At 52.2% G+C, this 21,925-nt stretch overlaps 1 protein-coding gene across 1 annotated transcript; it reads left to right on the plus strand.

Moving 5' to 3' along the window:
• Nucleotides 1-15,653: 15,653 nt before the first annotated feature.
• Nucleotides 15,654-17,575, plus strand: LOC131207970 (glucose dehydrogenase [FAD, quinone]-like). Its single transcript, XM_058200607.1, has 2 exons — nt 15,654-16,482; nt 16,548-17,575. The coding sequence occupies exons 1-2, from the start codon at nt 15,654-15,656 to the stop codon at nt 17,573-17,575; spliced, it is 1,857 nt and encodes a 618-aa protein (XP_058056590.1).
• The last annotated feature ends 4,350 nt before the right edge of the window (nt 17,576-21,925 follow it).

Genomic DNA, 21,925 nt, shown 5'->3' on the forward strand with positions numbered 1-21,925 from the left:
AAAACGCGCTGCTGCTGCTGGTACGGTGTCCCTTCGTTCCGGGGGTTCACCGAAGGAGAGGAAGAATAATTACTGCCCAGCATTCCACGCCGTGTGCCGGCCCTGGACCCCGGTAGCTACGGTGCCGAAAAGATGAAAGTCATGTCGAATCATCGTTTATTATGTAATTTATTCGTTACGCCAACGCCCGCCGTCCTGGTATGTGTGGTGCCCGCGGCGCCCCGTTTCGCACTTGAGCCACCCGAGCGGCAAGTTCGATTCGGTAGAGTTTTGGATTTTAATGAAAAATTTAAATGATTTTTCACCCAACGGTCCCGGGGTTCGGCAAGGATCTGTGACGAAGCATCAAATGGCCGAACCCGCATTGGACACGCACTTGGCCGGGTGGAAATGGAACATAGTGGCACAGGAGGCACAGTTTAGTGCTTTGATAGTGCCGATGATGTAAACGATGAGCCTCCCGAATATCAATTACACAGCCGAGTTGAAAATAACTAATTTGGAGGATTTCATTAGCATGGCATTCGTGGCCTGTTGAGTGTGGAGAATGTTTTATTTTCATCTCCTCAGAGCTGTATGGGGTTTTTGGTGTTGTGAAGGCGCTTTCATTACCATAGAAACGCTAGATCATAAACCTCTCTTGTTGAATGACGGCACTTAGGCGCTGTTGTAATATTTGCGATGCTATAGCTGGTTTAATAACATCGAAACACTGAAGGATCTTCCATTATAATACATGGGTTGATAAGTCCAAAAGTAAAACACACCCATGTACTACTATCTCAATTTAGTGTTTTTATCTCCAAAAGAAAAAAAATTAATATTATTTGTCACTTATATACTAGCCGCCTAGTTATGAAGCAGAGAGCTGTAAAAGTATGTCCTCCGATATAAGGTATACGGAAAACAATAATCAAATAAACTCTAATGACCACAAGCCCTGGCAAAACAATGGTGAAACGGTCGCGTCCTTCCTTGTGAGCCGAAGAATTGGGAAAACCGTTCGAGATAATGAGCTTTACGAGGACTGGGACCATGGGACCGTGTTTTGCCTCCTCCTGGTCCTTCCTCCTGTGGTGCCTCCAACGGCCCCGGAACTTGGGGGGGCCCGGAGTTTTTGGGGCGCCCTGTGGTTATATATGAAAGAGCGCCATCCCCGGCCGAGGGTGAGAAAATATATGAAAATACATTACTCACATTTTTCTCATTTTCCCTGCCGGGCGTTCGGCCGAAGTTCCTAAGTATCATCGTCCGTTCCGACCGGGACCGGGGGATGAGACTTTCGCAGGACCAGGGCGGAGGGTCCTTCGTGTGCCTGTGTGCGTGCGTACGAGCGATGAAGGTCCGATTGTTATTTCTGGTCGTAATTTTGGATGTGTCCAGCGCAAAACTCATCAACATCTCCGTGGCCGACCGGGGGAGTCCCGGGTGAAGGTGGGGGACTGGGCATTTGTCGGCCCTCTCGTTAGTCTCGACACTTTGCCTCTGTCCCATCGACGGTGACCATCGGTCCCTCTCTCTCTCGCTCGCTCGTATAGATTCTAATTTTTATTCGCTTCGCCTGCGCGGCCGGACCCAGCACGGTCCGGGGTGACCGAAGGACTCTTGTTAGAGTGGTGCCGTTTTTGGGGAATGTTTATGATTCGGGCAGTCGGGATTCGCAGGCCATGCTTCGTTTGGTAGATTGGTTTTCTCGTTGCTATTTTCCACCGTGCATCCTTCGGTGTCCGGGGGCAGTTAAGAGATTGTCGTAAGTTCTATTTTGCAACCATTTTTGCGCCTCGTTTGCTGGCGACCGTTTTTGGGGGGCCGGATTCCCAGCATAACCGCCGGTTGCGGAACGGGATGGCGGTACATAGCACAACTGTGCAGTCGACCCCCCGCTCGGGCCGTGGGTTAATATTTTATGTGGGCCCCTCACCTCGGTCGGTATCAGCCCGCTTCGGTCTCGGCGTGCGTAACTTCCGGAAAACGGCATATTGCGCAAAACGCAACGCTTCAAAGATGGCCGCGATCGTCCTTCGATTGGACGCTTCGGGAAAAGAAGCTCCGCAGAGGAGAGCAAACAAGAAAACGGCAAACGTCATCGGAAAGACTGTCCGACCGCAGGCCCCGGCGCCGGCTGCCGGAAACGTGTCTTCCTTTTTGGGTGGCAACCGGGCAACCCATCGCTTTTCCCCTTTTTCCTCCGGAGGGTTGCGCCGAGTGCCAGAGCGGGAAAGGCAAAGATGGATTTTTATTATCGCACCCATCTTATGTCGCAAACCCGACCCTTCTGCTTCTTCGTCGTCGTCGTCGTCGTCCTCGTTGGGAGGGAATCGCGCGCGATGCGCGAAAACTCCGACTCGGGCACCGAGCGGGCCAATGATGTCCTGGCGCCCGGGCGCCGGAAGATATGGAACGAAATTTATGAAATATTTTGACCGCATGCGTGTATCTCTATCGCTATCCCTCTCAGCGGTCGTCTCGCTCGGTCCCATCCGGTGTCCTGCTCGCCACACAGCCTGGTGCCGTTTCTTTTTGGCCTCTAGCGCAGGATGCTCGGGCGAGCAAGAAAAGACTCGGCGCGTTCCTTCCCGGGGCTTCCGGGGTAGGTTATGTACCGTGTCCCGTGTCCCGTGTGTCCAGCACGACCCCGGCCCGGCGCTCGTTTTCCGATTTATGCTCCGGGATGGGAAATCGAGCCACAAAACTAGCGCGGCTTATTACTTAAGCGCCTCGGACACTCACGGACTATATACTCGGCTGCGCACTCACACGTACAGAATTTACCTCATAACGAAAGCGGAAGTCCGGATCTTGAAGGGATCCGGATACATATAGGAGGAGGAAGCGAAAAAAAAGGAACCGAAAACCAAAAGAAGACGAGAGCGCGACGTCCGCTGAGTCCGGAGTTGTGTATAAAGAGAGTGGCGCCCGGGGTCTATCGTCCTTATCTTGTGCTGGTGGTGAAGATCCGCGTATCCTTTTTCCGGCTAGCTGTCCACTACCACTACACACACTAGCCGTGGAGACAACCGCGCGGTCGCTTTCTCTGTCTCGCAGCGGGGCCACCGAGAAGCACTTGTTGTGGGACGTGGGAAGATGGCAGCATTTTATTTTTAGTACAACATCTTGGCGCTTCGTCTTTCGTTATGCTTTTTATCGATCGTTCATTTCGCACTCATTTGGGGCGCCCTGCGGACACCAATACCGATCCAGGGGGATCCATTCGTTCCACACCAGCGAGAGGACCAGTCCTGGTCGGTGGTATTATTTCGAGAAAAATCTGTTCCTGCAGCCGTTTCGGGTCACTTCTATTGCTCGGGTTACGAGGGTTTGGCAGGCGAAGCTAGTGATGTTTTGCTTTGATTTGAAGATAAAACTGAACTGTTGTAATCAATATAAAAAGGGACACATTTGACAAATGATACGATTTACTACGCTGGCCAAAAAATACCGGTAACCAATGGGAGTACTATGATAGGAATTAAAAAAGACTATTATAAGTTATGCAGATCGTTCGATACGATATGGCATAGATTTAGAAACAATAGTAAAAGATTTGTGAACGAGTTATGAACGAAACCTCGAGAGGTTTCAGCCACAGTAGTATGAGTCGCCCGCGAACCAAACAATAGAACGTGTTGCGTATTGCTCTCCATATTGATCCCTCCGAGGAAACCAAACCCAGCACCAATCTCGGACCTAATCCTTAATGCTGGCGAAAAATTGTCGCCCAATCGCTTAACCTTTGGCCTCCGATTGTCTCCCTCCCGGATGGCACACATATCGTCGACCGCACTGGTTCGGGGGAATAATTCCAATTATGTCCTCGGCCATCGAAAGCAATCGACAAAAAAGGATGTCCATCGTCCCGGCGGCAATGGTTATCATTCAGCAAACAACCGTTCAATAGAGTCGCCGTCGCCGGCAACATATGCAAACATCAATAAATACGGTACGGTTCGTACACTTTTTGTCAAATTAATATATTGAGCAGGTCTCAGGTTCTGGGAGGATCAACCGTTCTGTTCCCCCCGGTTCCCGATCGAACCGGGGATGAAAAGTGCGTTCAATAAACTCGCTCGGTACGCAGTGTCCCGGGCTCTTCCGACTAATGGGCGAGGGTAATTTTCTCGAGATAATGTTTCCCCCGGCAAGCGAGGGAATCGGGCGCCCTGGTCGGTCGGCATCATTAAACCGAAACCCGGAACCGACCGCGGAAATGACTCCGAACGGACCGGGTCCTGCCGAACGGACAAAAGATTAACTCTAAACCACTTTACCATCTGGACGCATTTACGGACACTGTTGTTACACTGTTGCTGGCACGGGAACGAACCGATTGTCATTCCTGCCTGCCGGAGCCTGGGGAGCCGAAGTGACACACCCCACTTTGCCGGAGAGGGACTGAGAATTTGAAAGGGACACAATAAAAAAAACAGCTCACATTCGAAGCAAAATTGGTGTTTGTTAAATATAGTTCACAAGAGGAACGGGGAAAGCAGATTGTTTAAAAAATTAATAAAAGGAGCTGGACATTGCTGAAGTTCGAAACATTTCTGAGCCTTTGTGGAAGTCTTGCTCCGTAACCTTGAGCTACAAGCAGTAGACTCTTGTCGCAGTACTGTTTCCGGGTTAATTCCTGGTTCCGGGAGCTAGTGACGAAGTTGCCACCCTTTGAATGCTTCATCCTTTTGCCCAAAAACGTCCGGCAAAAGGGAGAACCGTGTGCGCACACGGAACATGTGAGGATTCCGATCAGGGACCGGGGAGTGTCCGCGCCGGTGTCGGAGGCCCAGGAAACCCTACGCCTGCTGATGGGTTCTGTCTGGCGAAAATTCCCGTCCGTCCGGTCGGCCCCGGGGAAAAGGGCACACAAATTGAGGAAGCGAACCATACGGAAGCCAACGGGAACAAGTGTACAATTTCACAGTCAATGGACCGATTGTGACCCGGGGCCGGAGGGATAGAGTCGTACAAAGGGATTAAAATAATCTCCGGAGTTATTAATGGAAAATTGTCATCTTTTTATTTTCCGCACCCCGGCAGCTTAGTGTCAGCGGGGCGCCTCTACTTGACAGCCTCCGGTGCAGACGGGGTGGCGAACACCACGCTTGTTCCGTCCACTCGGATCGGATTTGAATCCGGGGAAATCATACACGATGCAATTATCTTCACCGTAGGAACTTGGCGCGCGGCAGGAGTAGTGTGATAAATCTCGGCCCAGAATCACGTCCTCACGGCTTATCACGGCCGGCCGGGTGGCGGACCGGGCGGATGAATTGGTGGTTTTCAAATTGTGGAAACGGTTCCGTCCGGTGAGGGTGGCTTTCGAGGCCCCGCTGAGCGTGCGGCCTTCGGATGGCCATTTTTGGGTTGAAAAAAGGTGGCCTTCATTCTTCGGCCCATTTGCCAGCCGGGAACGAAGCATCCTTCGGCCCCTGGGGCCCGTCGCCGGGAATTCCGGAAGGCGCCGTAGAGTGGCGACCACAGAGTTGCGTAAATTAATCAACTTCAGCCAACATTTTCGAGGGGGCGCCCAATCAGTGTTCCGTTTGATGAGCCAGAGCTGAGCAAATTTATGAAATGCAAAATTACGGTTTGCAATGAGCCGTACCGTGTTCCGGACACCTTCCAGAGAGGACGACCCCACCGGCCTTGGTGAGGTTTTTCTTTTGATGTCAAGCTTGACGTCGAGAGGCGTTCAGCAACTTTTCTATTTGTTTCATCATCCACCTTTCTTGGGCCGGGTTTTCCCAAGACCGGCCCGGAGGCCCCTTCCGGTATGGTAAGTGATCCGGGAGCGAAATGAAAAACACACTCAGCGTCTTCGCCACTTCGCTCGGCCGATCTAAGAACGTGCGGCCGGGGAGAGAAAAGCACAAAAAATAACAGATTTTCTTCGTCCGTTCGTTCCGTTTTTCTTTCGGCAAACAAAACCCAACGACAAGCGGAGTAGATTAGCCGGGGCACCGGGGTATGGGGTTGAGCCGGCCAGACGCCGGATTTTCCCGCTGCTCGAAAAGTTTCGTTCGTTCGATGCTAATTTCACATTAAGCAACATAAATCATAGAATGTTGGTGGTGGATGGCGGCGCAGAAATCGCTCGGGAAGGCATCGCCGCATGGATGGAGGTCCTGTGACGAGGATGAGGTTGTTTTCGTTCCCGGCCCTGTCGTACAACGGATTTGGTTGTCTTAGAATGGGCGTAAGACGACTTTTGGCTGTGGTTCAATTTTTTGTCGTCGTCTGCCATTAGACAGAGAGCGAGAGAGTGAGACAGACGATTTATGGAGACGTGTCCTTTTGAAAGGCGATTCTTTTCAATTCTGGCTTCCGTAATGTAAACCCTATGGCATGGGTTGGCAACTTTCGTTCTGGCAGCCAAGAGATTCATTAGAACCCTGTGCGGCTGATGCTACTAATTGAAGCCGGATTGGTTTTAAGGAAAACAAATACTAAATCGAAAAGATAAATGCATTAAAATAGTAGTTCGTCTTGGAAGCCTTAATCTTTCGTACTATAGTTTCTGCTATGAAGATTGATAACCTTCGAAAGGTTGTTCAAGTTAAAAGTCGAATAAAAATGTTGCAAGGTTTCAGCAACCTCACGTGGATTTTTGGGAAGCTTGTGGTTGTTATGTTGTGGCCGACCGTAAGGTTATGTTATGTTGTGGCCGACCGTGAGGTAAGATTTGAAGAAAGTGGTCCAATACATGGCACAGGTGATTGATTCTGAGATCTACTACTCAGAACATACCAGATTTCCAGAAGACATCAACCCAGAACTGGTTCCCAGAATCAATCCAGTGAAGTTATCCTTTCTCTTATAACACGCTAAGGGCCCGACTCACCACGGGACGTGCAGAAAACATTTCTGTTTGTTTTTTGGACCATAGGAAAGGATAAATTTTGGACCATAGGAAAGATTCCTTAGAACTCTTGGAAAAGTTTAGATAAGAAACGGCCGAAGTTCTAAATCGAAGGAACTTTCATTTATGGTTTTTTCCAGATTAAGTCATCGCGGGTCAAGCGACTTAAATGATACTCGGATATAGCAAAAGAAAAACTTAAAGCTAGATACAAAGAGCTTACAAAAAAGAAAGAGAGCAGAGCCCAGGCGATTGTCAAAGAAGACGCTGTAACATGGCAGGTTGTGGTCCGGAAACCAAGCAGTCTTCGGAATGCCGAAATTACTCATAAAGTGATAAAACGCTGATGATAGCGGATCACTGCTTAGGACGGGATTGTTTTATATGAAACAATTCATACAAGACACGCAGAAGAGCAGATGTTTTAGCGGATTCAAACTGTCCATTTTTGGGTCCCCCCTAGACTATTCTGCCTCCGATATTTTTACATTTCAACCGCCCGCGAATGCGACGCTCCCCTAGGCGCATTATCACCGCCATCAGGGCGCGTTTGTTGGGCCGAAGTGAAACAAATGCAAAGAATATCGCCACCGCCACGGGATAAACCGATTATTCGAAGCGATTTCTCTTCCGCGATATCTCTGCTCGCCCGGCACCGGCCACAAATCTTACATCGCGCTGCTCGCTCCCGATCTTGGACCCTTTTGGACGCGGCGGCAGGAATATGTATTTCGCAATGGCACTGGCACACGAATGCCGCCCGGTCTCAGTAATGCAAACCCCGGTGTCTTCCGGCCCTAAACCGAACGCCATTTTTCTTATCCACCAACCGAGCCAGCCAACGCCGTCCAGTGTCGTGGATTGGGCGGTGGAAAATGAAAGGGAAAACGGCCGCGAAAGGTATAATCTCGAAAATTTGCATAAATGTATAATAAAATAAAGCATTTGTCTTTTATTTTTTTATCGTCCTGCGCCGAGTGAACACCGAAAAAAAGTACATCTCAATTTTATTTGTCCGGGTAAAGGACCTCTCGGGCAGGCGGGCTAGGGGGCTGGTGAAACGATTCGAAAGGGACGACGAGCCGCGCGGCTTTTGCAACATGTACTTCGGCCGGCCAAGGACTGCCGGTTCCTACCCTGTCGCCCGAGAACTAGAATGGCGAAGTTGGTAAAAGAATCTCCGGCAGGCTGCGGGTCCTTCCTTCCGGGACGGTTATCGCGGTCTTATTTTATGAGAAATTTAACCATCGCCAGCACCACCACCACCCAGCACCATCCAGCGCGATTAAGACCCCTTCTTTCCGGCCATCGGTGGCCATCGTGCAATATTTTCTTTTTCCTGTTCTGTTGGCCGTTGGCTTCTCTGCTGCGGCTTTCATCTTTTTTGGGCGGCTTTTTACGATTGGGTTCGCCTACTTCGACTTTTCCGCTTGAAACGTGAGTGAGCAGGACGCTTTCCCCAGCGCCCACTGCGATGGGGAATGAAAAGCGTCCATCCACCAGGACGCAGCATCCAACCGCCCGGCCGTGGTCGTGGCGTTTGCGCCATATTTATGTTACTCAGGCACCTTTTCTCGGCGATTCGACGGGGTTTGATCCCTTTCTCCGCTCACGGTGCCGCCCCACGAGTGGCGGAAAATATTGATCTTCTATACGGCCGCTGGTGGAGGGTTGGACAAAAATAGCACACAAAAAACAGGCAAAAGAAGAAGGGCACCATAAACCAACCCCATGAAAGACAATATAGGGAGCCGAGCACTGGGCCCGGGTAGGGTCGCAAAAAAACACAAAACAAACACACAGGCAACGGCCATAAGGAACGGAGAGCGAAATAAAAATAAGTAAGCTCATCGGAAGTGAACGGAAAATCCCTTTTCCGCCTTGTTCCGGTTGTGCTCCGCTCCGGGCCCGTTCCGGGCTCAGGTCTCCGGAAAGGGCCCCTTCCCCTCCATCGACCACGAACCCGGCACAAGGGCACGGGCGGGCGAGGCGGACGAAGGATCACTCGCGGGGCTTGCTCCCCGTGGCCGTACGCTTTTATTGTTTTCCCTCATCTTTTGCCGTCGACGTCCATTTTGCAATACTTTCCACCTCGCCCACACGCCACCCGTGTGGGTGGCTGGTGGTGGCGAGATATTACATTTTATCCATACAGATGAGATTTTTATGGCAATTTTTGTTTATCGGATTGCTCGGCTGGTTTTTCGCTTCGGCCCGGGTCCCGGGACCCGCCTCGTTCGGGCGGGCAATTTTGAGAACCCCACCCGGAAGCGCCGTGCTCCGGGATCTTGGTTTTATTTATTTGAAAATTTATTGTTTTTGATAAAACGGCTTTCCGGGTGGTGCCCTGCTACGCTGTTCCGGCCGGAGTACGCGCGCGCCCGAAAAGGATTTGTTTTAACGACGGATAAAGGAAAACTCCCGAAGCCCGGGACGCCGGTGACAGTTGATCGGTTTATGGCGCCATGTCCTGGGCGCCGCCCAGGGCGAACGAAAGGTGGCGCACGGGTGGTGCTGCGATTTTTATCGCCCCGGCCCGGCTTAAGAGTTACGTCACGGAAACTTGAGATGCAGCACGTGCATGCTCGGAATTGTTTTATCATAATGGAACGCTCTCGGTGAGATGCGCCCGGCCGGGATGTTGAAGGATCCACCATTTTGTTTCTGTGCTTTCCACGGCATCCAAACACATTCCCATTTCGTCGGTGTGCGCGGGCGATGGCCAACAGATGCCTTTCGAAATTCGTAATAAATTGCTGGTAATATTTGGCCAATTTGTCGGTCACACTTCACCCCATCGCCTTCGTTTGCATAACCCCGTTTGCTCCGGAGGGGGAACCGGGAACCCGAAAGGACCTGCGCAGGCGAAAAGGGTGCCACCCGGTGTGAGGCGAGCAGTCACTTAACTCTCGACGCGGACAGTGCACAGTTTCAAATACGAATTTGTCATATTTCTCCGGCAGAGAGCCGAACGAAACCGGAAATCCCCTCAATTTCCGTCGTCCTTCTCTCGGGGCCTTCGGTGCGGTGCGATCATCATAAAAGTAATCGACACGACTCGGTACTTATTTTAATGAAATTTAAATAATTCAATCGCCACGCAAATGCGCCTCTTTACGGTCATTTTCACCGGATTCGGTTCTGGCCGTTTATTAATTTGTTTCCGAGATGCCAGCTATCTGTCGCGGGTGTTTTTTTTTTACTCGCGCCCAGAGTCTTCCCGGCAAAAGGCGAAACCGTGGCGAAATATTTAAATTCCTTGCACGTGGATTGGTGAAATGGTTGGGGGCGCCCGGTCCCGGTGCTGTGTGTGTGGCCAGCGGGAAAATTGAATTTGCATGTCGCAGCCTAAGCCCCGGCTGGGAGCGTAGAAAATCGCGCCATCGCCCAAAATCCTCGCGTGTCTTCTCGGCCGATTTGGGACACATAAATGGGCGCAGTTAATAATGCGTATCGATGTGGCTTCTTTTTTCCCGGCCACTGACAAGTGACTTGCCGGGGATCAGGATTTCGGGGCTACAGCTCAATGGTGATATCTTTTTAAAATTAATGTCCTTTGATGCCTGGTCCTAGTCCAGGGACATAAATGGGGGTCGTTGTGGGTCTGAGGAGATTTTGAGGGCTAGTTCGTGTGCAACCCCAGCGCGAACCTTCTCAGCTATGTTACGCGAACCTTCTCGTTGTTAATGCTAACCGTTGACCCAAGATAGAGGAAGCTTTAGGCCAGTTCGACCTCTCGACGAGCAATGCGCATGTCATCAGCATAGGCCAGGATCTGGCTGGACTTGAACTAAAAGATCCCTGCGGTCTCAGTCCCGGAGGGCTCGATTCACCTGGCTTCGTCATAGTAATTCTAATAAATCTGGAAAGTTTGCCCGACATTCCGAAACTAGTTCTCACTAGGCCTCATACAGTTTTACTTATTGATGATAAGAACCGCAAAAATCACGCTCGGAATGAGCCACTGTCCTTCCCATCTCGCTTTTCGCACGGCACCGAAAGTGTCGTTTTCTGTCGTCCGGCCCGAAAATTTGGCATCCATTTATGCGGCGTGACCATATTTTATTTGTACTGCCGATCATATTTCTTCAGCCCATTCCCTCTCCGAAGGGCCATTGTCCACGAAACGATGACAATCAAGGCGACGCGCTCCGGTGCGATCATATCGGGTGCGCGCAGCATTCCGGTCCTGTCATTCACTTCCCGACGGAAACGAAACCAAAGGACGCCGAACCACTGTCGGCGGATGCCGGAGAGGTGCGAAAAGAAATGTTTGCCCAAACATTCGCCAAAGAATCGATGTTTGAAGGTGGGACCGGAGAAACAAAAACAAAACCAAATGCCCGGGGAACTCGCCATTTAGTCCCCTAAAACGGCGACGGCGAACGTCAGAGTGTCGATCGACTTTCCATAAACGATCCGGGCGGCAGGATGCAGGGTCGCCGGGGCTGGGGATTTATTCGCACTGTATTTATAAATTTATAATTTAAAAAAGGCTCAGGTGTTCGCCGGGAGACCGACCGAAAGGCCGCCCGACGAACCTCAAACGGAATGCGACCGCACATCCGTTCCATTCCCGTTCGCGGAACGTTTAAGGGATGGGACCGTGGTGCTCCACGAAATCCGGCCTTCGGTTCTCCCAGACAGAGTGGCATTATTTTACCCCTTCCGCTGGCCGCCCGCCTGTCCCTTCCGCCTTCTGGCCGGCATTTGTTGGAAATTTTGAAAGATGCCACCACCGCCTTCGCGAGAGATCCATTTCGAAGATATTGATAATTCAATGAGCCGCAGCCGGGGACCCGTTTTCGGCATCGGGCATCGGGCCGTTCCGTTTCATGTGCCCTGCCCCAGAGAAGCCCTTTGATCCGAGGGGCGAATCAATAATTCTTTCTACCACTTAAAATTGATGTGAATCAAACTTTTCCCCGACCCGGTCGAATTCGGGATCGAAAGGGACAACCGAGAGGCTACCAAAAAAAGAAGCAGCAGCGACGACGTGCCAGATTTTACACAATCCTTCCACTTCGGGGAATCTCGGGGACCTTCCCCCCGTGGAACGTTCCCGGGAAGGCGAAGGATGTCGCCGTGCAGTCTCTCTCGGCTCGGCGCACAATGCACGGCGCGCGGGGCCACGTGTTGACACTCTCTCCTGGTCCGTGGCGCGGCAAAAAAGCGGGATGGCCCACGCTGGCCTGCCACTGTTCAATTATTCACGAACGGAGTGTCTTCTTGACGTCTTGCGTTCAGGGGTTTTGCTTTGGCCAGCAGCAAACGACAGCAAACACCGGACAGCCTTTTGAAGATGCAGCATATTTCCAAGGGGGTTTCTCCGACGCCGACACTCGATTTCCGGACCGCTGTTGATACATTTTAAACCGAAAGCGGAGGCCATAAAACATTACACAATATTGTGGCCATTCACCGTCGCACGTCGTCGCGTTTTGCGATTTGATTGGATCGCCGAGCCGAGCCGAGTTTGTGTTTGTTAAATTTTTGACGACGGACCCACGAACCACGATTGTTTATCGTCCTCGAATGGTTCGCGCGGTTGCAACGCACGGGGTGCTGATTGCTTAACGGCCACTGCCATCATTATTGATCGGTTGCCGCTCGCTCTGTCGGCAGATATCGGAGAAAAATCGGTTCCTCGCAATGCAGTTACAACTGACCACCCTCGAGTGAAGCGCCCACATGCACCCTACGGTCAGTGCGTGGCCATTGGGCACTCACGGACCGAAAGGCAATCAATTTCACGTCATGATTTATTCAGTAATTATCCCCGGAATCGGCACACCAAACTGCCTTTCTGGCTCGTCCCTGACCCGGCACGACATTGTCCCGGGCACCAAACTCCGGTCCATCATACCGGATGGCCAGTCCGGTGGGCCGGTAAGGGTGGGACAAAGATCGAACGGTCAACCATTTCTGGCTCATCTGGCAATTCTCTTTGAGGTCGGCCCTTGGTGCATCTAGTTTCATGCATATTTTATTACAAATTTATATCAATAAATGCATACCAATGGGCAAACTGGGCCGTGCTGTCCACTCCGTCGGTTGGCAGTTGATTTGATTTGACTATCGTACCGGCCATTCCCGGGAGTTGTTTTTCCTGTTCACCCAGGTCCTGTTTGACCCCCACCGCACCGATTGACTCAAATTCCCCCTGGGGCGCCCAGTACACACAATTTTGTCGTTTCGCCATTTGCCACTCCCAGGACATGGCTGTTACAACAACGGCAGTGTGTTGAGTGAGAGAGAATTTGTGCAGGGATGATAATTGAAAATATATTTGCAATGGGCGCTGCACACACGCGGCCCCGGCCGCTTCCGATCGATCCTTCCCAAGGGGACGCCACCGGATAAAGAAATAGAACCAGCCTGTCGACAGCCCTACGCGAATTGGGCGCCGGTGTGTGACAAATGTACCGACCGAGCGGAAGGTAAATATATCTTTTCAAATTTATCCTACCGTCCTTTATTAATGTTTACTCTACTTGGTCACAGTGTTTCATCTTCCCCATTGTGTGTGCTTTCGGTCCGCGGCTCTCCTATCACGAACCATCAGCGTGACAGATCCGCCAGGGATAGGACCCGGACACAAAGCGGCACGGAGGACACTTTTTCGCAAGGACATCCAGTTCGGGGTATTTTTTACGCTCGCTCAAAAAGATGTCCCTTAGGGTCTCGAGAACCCGATAAGCGCGTTCCGGTAGGTGACTTTCACCCATTTAACAAATAATATGTCGGTGCGACATCATCACTCTGCGGCACCGGTTCGGCGGCCCGTGTGTTTGATCCTTTTTCCTGCGGAAAGCGGAGGGGACGAACGAGGGCTGGTTTTGAGACTGGTCCGCCTGGACCAACGACAATAAAACACGTGCTTTTGCGCGCCTTCCGTGGGCCCCACGAAGACATCTGTCAAATGAATTAAGTGTGAAATTATAAACAAGTTATTGGGCCAACGATCCCATTTGCTGAGGGCACGCGGCGTTCCCCTGGGGCCCCCCAGAAAGGACGAGGAACTATGTCCGCGTCCCCGGAAGGGATGTCCTGACACGACCGAACCGCACCGGAGAATGCGCGAGAGAGAGAGCGAATGATGGGACCTGCCAAAAATTGTGAACCACGTCATCATTTCCACAGGCCGACGAGTCTGTGGCGCACACGGAATGTAATTATTTGTAAATTTATGTAGGGACTTTAAACGCCGCAACACACACACAAGTATTGACGCGCCCAGGCGAAAGATTAATGGTTCGGAGTAGTGTGAAAATAATCTGCCAGAAAAATAGAGGAATAGTCCGGCCCGGAAAAAAGACCAGCATAAAAACTGGGGAACCCAACATAGAAAGGACGAACGGTGGCGGTGGCGGGTGAGGAAATTAAAAGGATAATGTAAACATTTAATCAAATCAGTCATCCGAGAACCGAGCGCACCATCCATCCGGCACCTTCGGGTGCGGTGTATTTATGAAAAAACATAGTTCATAAACGCAGCGCCCGAGTGCGAGTGTCTGTGTTAAGCTGATCAACGCCGCCGTGCTGGGGTGCTGGCGGTGGTGTCCTGGGGCACTGTATCAATTTCCTCGGCGCGCAGTATCTTTGTCAAAGGGATGAGCCCGGCCAAGCGGAACCGGATGAGGCTCATGTTTACCGATCGTGTTTTGCACCGTATCATAAACCGGAGTAGGCGATGTGATTCGAACATTGTCACGCTCCGTGTGAGATCCGGGCGGTTCGGGGACATCATCCGGCGAGCGAGCGAGCGAGTGGTTCGTATCTCCTAACGGTTGTTATATGTTAATGTTAAAACAAATTTCAATAGCGAGTTTGTACAAAAAGTTCCCAGAAATGTACGATACCTGCTCGTTGCTCCAAATCGAAGTTTGCCAACGCTTGATCCAGTTCTCCAAAACAAATTTTAAGCTTGATGTTTGCTATCTCCATTAAGGCCATCTCCGAGTGTTTTTTGGCTAAAAACAAGAAGGATACAATTCCCAAATTCACCTGATTTGAATCCCTGTGACTTTTTCCTTACTTCGAAACCATCGAAAGGAACAGCTGACTGCAAGGAGCGCCACACGGCGGTCATTTCAGGAACTTTATATATTGGGTTCTATAGGGCTCCCCGTTATCACGCAGCTGGCCATGGGTTCGATTCCCGAGTGATTTACATGCCAATACATTCGATCCAAACCTGTTTTTTTTTTTCGGTGGCCTACCGGGCCGTGAAGTCGAATACGCACTTTTCCGGTTGACCTTTTCGGCTGTCATAATTCCAACTCGAAAACGCGTTTCTGTCATAATCCGTATAGTCGTATTTCGCTTTACGCTCGAACCGTGATAATGGGAATCCACGAAGGCCTTGGGTTAACCTCGCACAGGTGCGTGGCAGCTGCCCTTCTTTTTGGGTGAGCTTCTGGACCGCTCTGGGTGACCGGTTTGTTGTCGGCAGACTTTGTTAACGATCCAGCCACCCCGCGGTCGGAGAGAGCAGCGTAAACATGCGTGTAGAGCACCACTTGTGGCCGGCCGGGAGTTAGCGAGGCTAATGAACCGCGGCACTTGAGATGTTACCCTCGGGCTGGGGATTCGCGCAAAAAATGGACTGCCTTGCAGAACGGAACCGACGGGTAACGGTTTTGCGAGGCAACCGGTTTCGATGCCGCCGGTTCTGACGGGCGAGCCAGTGAACCGCGCGTTCTGGACGCCAGAACCATCCGGGTGTTTCTGGTGTGCGGATCGCGAATTTTGTGTGCGAATAGTATTCGCAGTGTCCTTCCCTGGCAGTGTCAAAATGTGGTGCACCAGTGTAGTGGTTCTGCTGCTGTCGTTCCAGGCGTCTATGGCCATCCTTCCGCAGAGCCTTCTAAACGACCTGGCCGGTCTGGTGGCGGGTGTGGCTGATCTGGACTACGACAGTGGTCCCAGTTTGCGTGACGTGTACGATTACGTGATCGTCGGTGCCGGTCCGGCGGGCTGCGTACTGGCGAACCGCCTTTCGGAGGATCCATCCGTGACGGTGCTGCTGCTGGAGATTGGACGTGGCGAGCGACCGGCGTTTGCCGAACCTCCGCTCCTGGGACCCATGTTGGCCGCGACGGACTACAATTTCGGGTACATCACCGAACCTCAACGGTACGGTTGCCAAGGACTCACGGGTCGCCGGTGTAACTGGGCGCATGGTCGCGGGGTCGGTGGTTCGTCGATCATCAACAACGTGATCTACACGCGGGGCAACCGGCGTGACTTTGACAACTGGGCCCGTGCCGGGATGGAGGGTTGGAGCTGGGACGAGGTGCTACCGTACTACAAGCGCATCGAGGACGCCAACCTGCGGGACTTCGATCAGAACGGGGCCCACGGCAAGGGTGGCCCACTGTCGGTGGAGGATTGCCCGTACCGGACGCAGGTGGCCGAAGCGTTTGTGGCCGGCGCTCAGGAGGCCGGCTATCGCTATCTGGACTACAACGCCGGGGATACGGCGGGGGTTTCGTTCCTGCAGGCGCACACCAAACGCGGGCGACGCATTACCGGAGGGACCGCCTATTTGAAGGATGTCCGCTACCGTCCCAATCTGCATATCTCAACCCGCTCGTGGGTGGTGCGGATCCTCTTCGACGAAGGTAGGTAGGCCACGAGGGGGTACTTCCAGGGATCGGGGTCTAATCGTTGGAGTTTCCACCGACAGCAAACCGCGAGGCCGTTGGGGTGAAGTTTACCAACAGGAAACGCTATCGAACGGCCAGAGCTCGTCGGGAGGTGATCCTGTCGGCGGGTGGATTTGAAACGCCCAAACTCCTGATGAACTCAGGCATTGGACCGAGGGCTCACCTTGCGGAACATGGGATTCCGGTGCTGGCGGACCTTCCGGTTGGTCGGCGGATCTACGAGCACGGCGGGGTGTTCGGTCCGATCTTCATCGTCCACAATGGGTCGGCCGAGGAGCGTGGTCTGGTCAGTCTGGAGAACGTGGTGAATCTGGAGGAGATCCTGCGCTTCCGGCGGGGCAGTGGACCGCTGACCTCGAACTCGATCGAGAGCCTGCTGTACGTGAAGTCACCGGTTGCGGCCGATCCAGACCCGGAAATGCCCGACGTCGAGGTGATGCAGTCGTTCACCTCGTTCAGCTTCGATTCTTCGCTGGCGACTCGCGGCGCTTACCATCTACCCGACGAGCTGGTCCGCCGGTACTACGGACCGCTGGAAGGTACGCGCAATTTTATGTTTCTGCCGATGCTACTCAAAACCCACACCGTCGGTCGGCTGGAGCTCAAGTCGCGCAATCCGTTTCACCATCCGATCTTCCGGTACCAGTACTTTGAGGACGAGCGAGATGTGGAGTCGTTGGTTTACGCGATCCAGGAGGTGCTACGGATTGCGCAGACGGAACCGTTGCAGCGGCTCGGGATCGAGCAGTACCGGGTGCCGGTGCCGGGTTGCGAGAACCAGGAGTTCAACACGGCCGACTACTGGCGCTGTCACGTGCGCACTTTGACGGCCACGTTCGAGCATCAGGTGGCAACGTGCCGTATGGGACCGGCCAACGATCCGGATGCGGTGGTCGATCCACGGTTGCGGGTGCGCGGAATCGGGCGGCTACGGGTGGCCGACGTGAGCATCATCCCGGAGCCGCCGTCGGGGCACACGTGCGCCATGAGCTACCTGATCGGCGAGAAGGCGGCCGATATGATCAAGCAAGATAACGGAGGCCACTAGGTGTAGGTTAAGTCCAAGAACCCTTTACTAGAGCAAGGATGATAATTCTAATTCCATACTTATAAGTGACTTCGGTAATCTTCCTTTGAAGAACTCAATAAACGGATCGGTCGGGTTAGTAAAAGTAATGAATGAATTTTTCAACGCAACGAAGGTGTGAAAAGGGGATACCCAGAACATAAAATTTTTCGAAAAACGTACCGAAAAACGATAAAAAAAGAAAAAGTGGCCACACCGTCGTCGTCGTGTGGGGATGTGAATTCTAAATCGCCTATGTTCACACCATCCGAACCGGGTGTCCGCATCTTGCGCCTCTCGGGGATCGTACGTGGGCCCGGGAGTCTCTTGGACCACGTCCTCCTCCTGCAGTCGATGGTCGCTTCTTTCGCTTTCTCTCTCCCTCGTCGCGTTAGTTCCTCGTCCGCGCCTCGTTTTGTTTTCGCGTATCCCATTTGTGGTCAAAAATGTCCGTTTTTATGATTTTTCTTATGAACGAGAAATTTATTGGATACTCCATTCCGGTCACAACCGAACTCGGCTGAAGGATTGCCCTTCGTCGGCGAGAGGTGTTGATGCTCGTGACGTTTCGGAGAACGTCGGAAGAATATCAACCACCCCGAGTCCGAGTCTTCTGGAGCCGTTTTTTGTCCGTTGGTTTTTGTGGAGACCCCAAAAGGCGCGCCGTTTTATGGGCGCTGCGCTGCGTTTGGTATGAAGCAATCATAGGACAACGGCCCCGCAACGGCCGCTGGTTGACGAAATTTATTAGCTAATATATTCCGAGTCGCGAGACGAGCTACGCCCCGAAGCTCCACTTCCCACCTGGCCCGACTGACTGGCCGTGTGTGACAATCGTCCGTCAAATCGTGAGACGAGTAACGTTCCCACCGGTCCGGGGACAGGAACTTAATTATTTTGAGGAACTATCGGGTCGCTATCGGGTTGCGGCCAGATTATCGACATCGACGCGATTTTGTCGTTGTTTTATTGGAATCTAATATCAGTGGTGCCGCCATCGCCGTGGGGTTGAAAGGCCAGACCACACCGTTTTAAGACCTCCGCCGGCACCGAAAAGTAGTCAATTAAATGGGAAACATAGCAATAGCAATCCACCGAAAGGCACCGTTTGCCCTGCGCCATCATCGAGTTTCTACTTCACCGGCCAACGGACGGCCAACGGATCAGTTAGTGAGAACGGGTCGAAAGCTTTTCGGTGGGAAAACCTCGATAAACGAAGTCACCGGCAGTTTAGGACCTATCGATGAGTTATGAAGCAACGGCCGATGCTTCGGCTGCCGTTTCGGAGATGTTAGCAATTAAACTTTGGGGGACTTTTCTCCGAACTCGGCGTCTTGTGCCATCCGGGGCGTGAGAGTTTTATTTTTCCTTGCGAAACCGAACCGACCCGGGGGCCGACCACGGTGGAAAGCCGTTTCGTCATGTTCGGCTGAGCGTTTTATTAGTTTCTCAAGATTTCCACCATCGTTAAGGCATTGATTACGCACTAGAGCCGCACATTTTTATAACCGTTTTCGCTAGAGCCGTCCGAGGACTTTTGGTTCCCGAATCGCTTCGAACTTCTCGGAACTACGGAGTCTCTAAGCAAAGTAACGTGGCGCCCGTAGAAAGTTCGCCGCCAAGGCAAACTTTCGTCAACGCTCAGTGATTCCGGTGGGACCGGGCAAGAAATTAATCTTATCACTTGCGAGGCAGCACAAATTTATGCACATTCATTCGTCCCGTCCCCGTTGCTCGCTGCGCCAAACGGGCGAAACTTTTGGCGCTTGGCCGTTGGTTCGCCCCACGGTAGCAGCATGTGCAGTCAACGAGCATGAAATTAAAATTTTGCTGCAGTTTTGCAGCACACGGCACAACTTTGCCGGGGCTCTAATTTAGAACCCGGCCTCCCCCTTCGGCCCCGGGGGCCCTCTGCCCCGTCCGTGACACTTTAATTATTACATTTCGGGGGCCGTCTTCCGTTTTTGCTTTTTTGCGAGCGGCCAAAAGTTTCGGCTCAAAGATCGGCAACTCTACGGCGGCCCAAAATTCGTTGCCGGCTGTCCGTGTTGATGGGTGTTCTCGGGGCTGCCCGGACAGTGACAAAATAATGTGCAGCAGCGCCCAGCACGGGTGCAATTGCACCGGGAGACGTGCAACAGGCTGCTAGAGAACCGTCCCGAAAGGACTACCCAAATCGCCCAGAATTATAGCGCTAACCTGTCCCTGGGTCCAACCGGGGGAACGGTGCGCGGAATGGCTGGCCAAAAGCGGACGGAAGAAACACGGTTCCGTCACTTTCGGTTTCGGTTCTGCGGCCCGGAGTCCCGTCCGTCTGTGGTTATTATAAATATTATTAAATCATTATCATTTCACAAACGGTCGGAGTGGATCAAACCGTAACCCACCATTTCTGCAGGTTTGATGGCGAAATCTGTAATTATCGCTTGAAACTGTGTGGCTCCACATTTGCATAAATGACCCTCCTAAGCCCTTCCAGTGACAGGCTGACTCAAATCAGGGGATTGCAATTTTAATTTTCCAGCGCAGTTTAGAAAATGGCTCCGGGAGATGTCAAATTATTTTTCGTTTTCTTGTACATTTCTTGTTGCATTATGCCGCTGTTGGTAAGTTCTTATTCATCGCGATCCCTCTTGCTTCGTAGCTCTGTTTGGTTGGCATGTGAGGTCTTAAACCCCTTTGTCTAATTGTAAATTATAATAATGAGTAGATCTTCCTCTTTCGATAACGTAGATTAACACTATCTCAGTTGTAGAACAAGCTTCTCCGGGCTCGGTGGTTGTAAATGCCGGATCATAAGTCGTAATTGAGACTCTCACAGCATCTAAAATGCTTTAGAGTCTAGCCTCTCGTGGAGCCTCTAAGAGTGGTTGAATCTGAGGTCAGCAGCCCCAAAAGACGAAACAAACGTTAACAGAGTTTTGGTCGATGTTTTGGGAACCCGATCCGCAGCAGCTAGCGCCATGAGAGCTCCTGCAAGGCTGCCATTATCCAGTTTCAGTTCCAACCTATATCATCTCTTTTTCATCGCATTTTCCGAATTTTCCTTTACTTTCTTATCAAGAATTGCCCCTTCGAGGAACATCGTGTTCCATGTCGCTTCGCAAAAGAAAAACAGGAACACCCAAAGAAGTTGATGAAACTTGGATTCGAAAGAACCCTATGAGACTCGCCGAGTGTAGCCAGCTCCAAATCGCTTCATTATTCCGATAAATAAGCAAACGAATGCCCCATTTCAGCAATTGTTCGCCAGCCGATTACATCGCCCCCTCCCCCGCCCCCGGTGTAATGTTTAATTGTCCCGACAAAACGTTCCGGGGATCGGGGCGTTAAAACCAACAGACAAAACATTGGCTACGAGCGCCCTGCGTGACTCCCGCGCACACGGGAAGTTGAAAATTATGACGAATTTAATTATGCGTTATTACTCCCATTTGGTTGCGATGCGAGCGATAAAAGCGACGGTTCACGTGTGGCCCAAGGACGGCCGTATCCTCGAAGCGAACAATGCACGCCAGACACGCACGGGTCGGGTTGCCAAAAACCCGCGGCCGGCGCTTCCATTCACACCCGTCAACCCGTTAACTCGAGCTCGTTTTATTGTTAATTTAGCAACGGGAGCGTTTTGTTTCCGGCGCACGGCGAAGGGTGCGCTTCAAGTGATTCGAATGCTTCCGGCAATTATCAATTCTTTTTAACCCCATCTTGGCCGGCACCTTACCGGCACAACGGGGGGGAGGCCCGGTTGCGGTCCGCTTCTTTCTAACCGGCTCGTGAAGGCACCCACACCGACCGTGTGGGGTGGATCCCCTTCGCGAATCACCGTGAATCGGTTCCGGGTCGTCCTCGTGCGTTTAATTGATAATAATTTTCTGGTCTATTGCAATCTGCCTTTGGAGAGCATAATTGGAGCTGGCCCAGAAGGAGGCCCCAGAACTGTTATCCTTGAGGTGATCTCGGGCCGACCGACTGGACAGGAATCAATTAACGGTGGGCGGCGATGGCGGATTGATGCTCACGCGCCCCCCGCCTGGTTAACCTTCGTGGTTAACCTCGCCATCGACAACGGATCCCGGTGGTGACCTCAACCTCCGGAGGACCTCAAATTTCTCCAACCTCTCGGGGTGAGTTATTTGACAGCTGGAGCGGAGAGCGGAGTGGCAAGCCATGTCGCCGAGTCAGTGTCGCTGTCCGTCACACCGCCGGCGTCTCCCCGATCCGCCCCGACCCGGGGGTCGTCGGGGTGAAAGTGTCAACCAAAGCCGACTGGCGTGTCACGCGTGGCACGGTGGCCGAATATGAGCCACATTCATCAGCGTTCTGGCGAGGGCC

This window comes from Anopheles bellator, chromosome 2 (genome assembly GCF_943735745.2).
Source record: "Anopheles bellator chromosome 2, idAnoBellAS_SP24_06.2, whole genome shotgun sequence".
Classification (NCBI taxonomy): Eukaryota; Metazoa; Arthropoda; class Insecta; order Diptera; family Culicidae; genus Anopheles; species Anopheles bellator.

What these genes read in the sequence shown, in the direction of transcription:
- LOC131207970 (XM_058200607.1), top strand. Translation starts at nt 15,654, where the DNA reads ATGTGGTGCACCAGTGTAGTGGTTCTGCTGCTGTCGTTCCAGGCGTCT. An exon ending in GCGGATCCTCTTCGACGAAG is followed by an intron (nt 16,483 to 16,547) that starts GTAGGTAGGCCA and finishes TTCCACCGACAG; the next exon opens with CAAACCGCGAGGCCGTTGGG.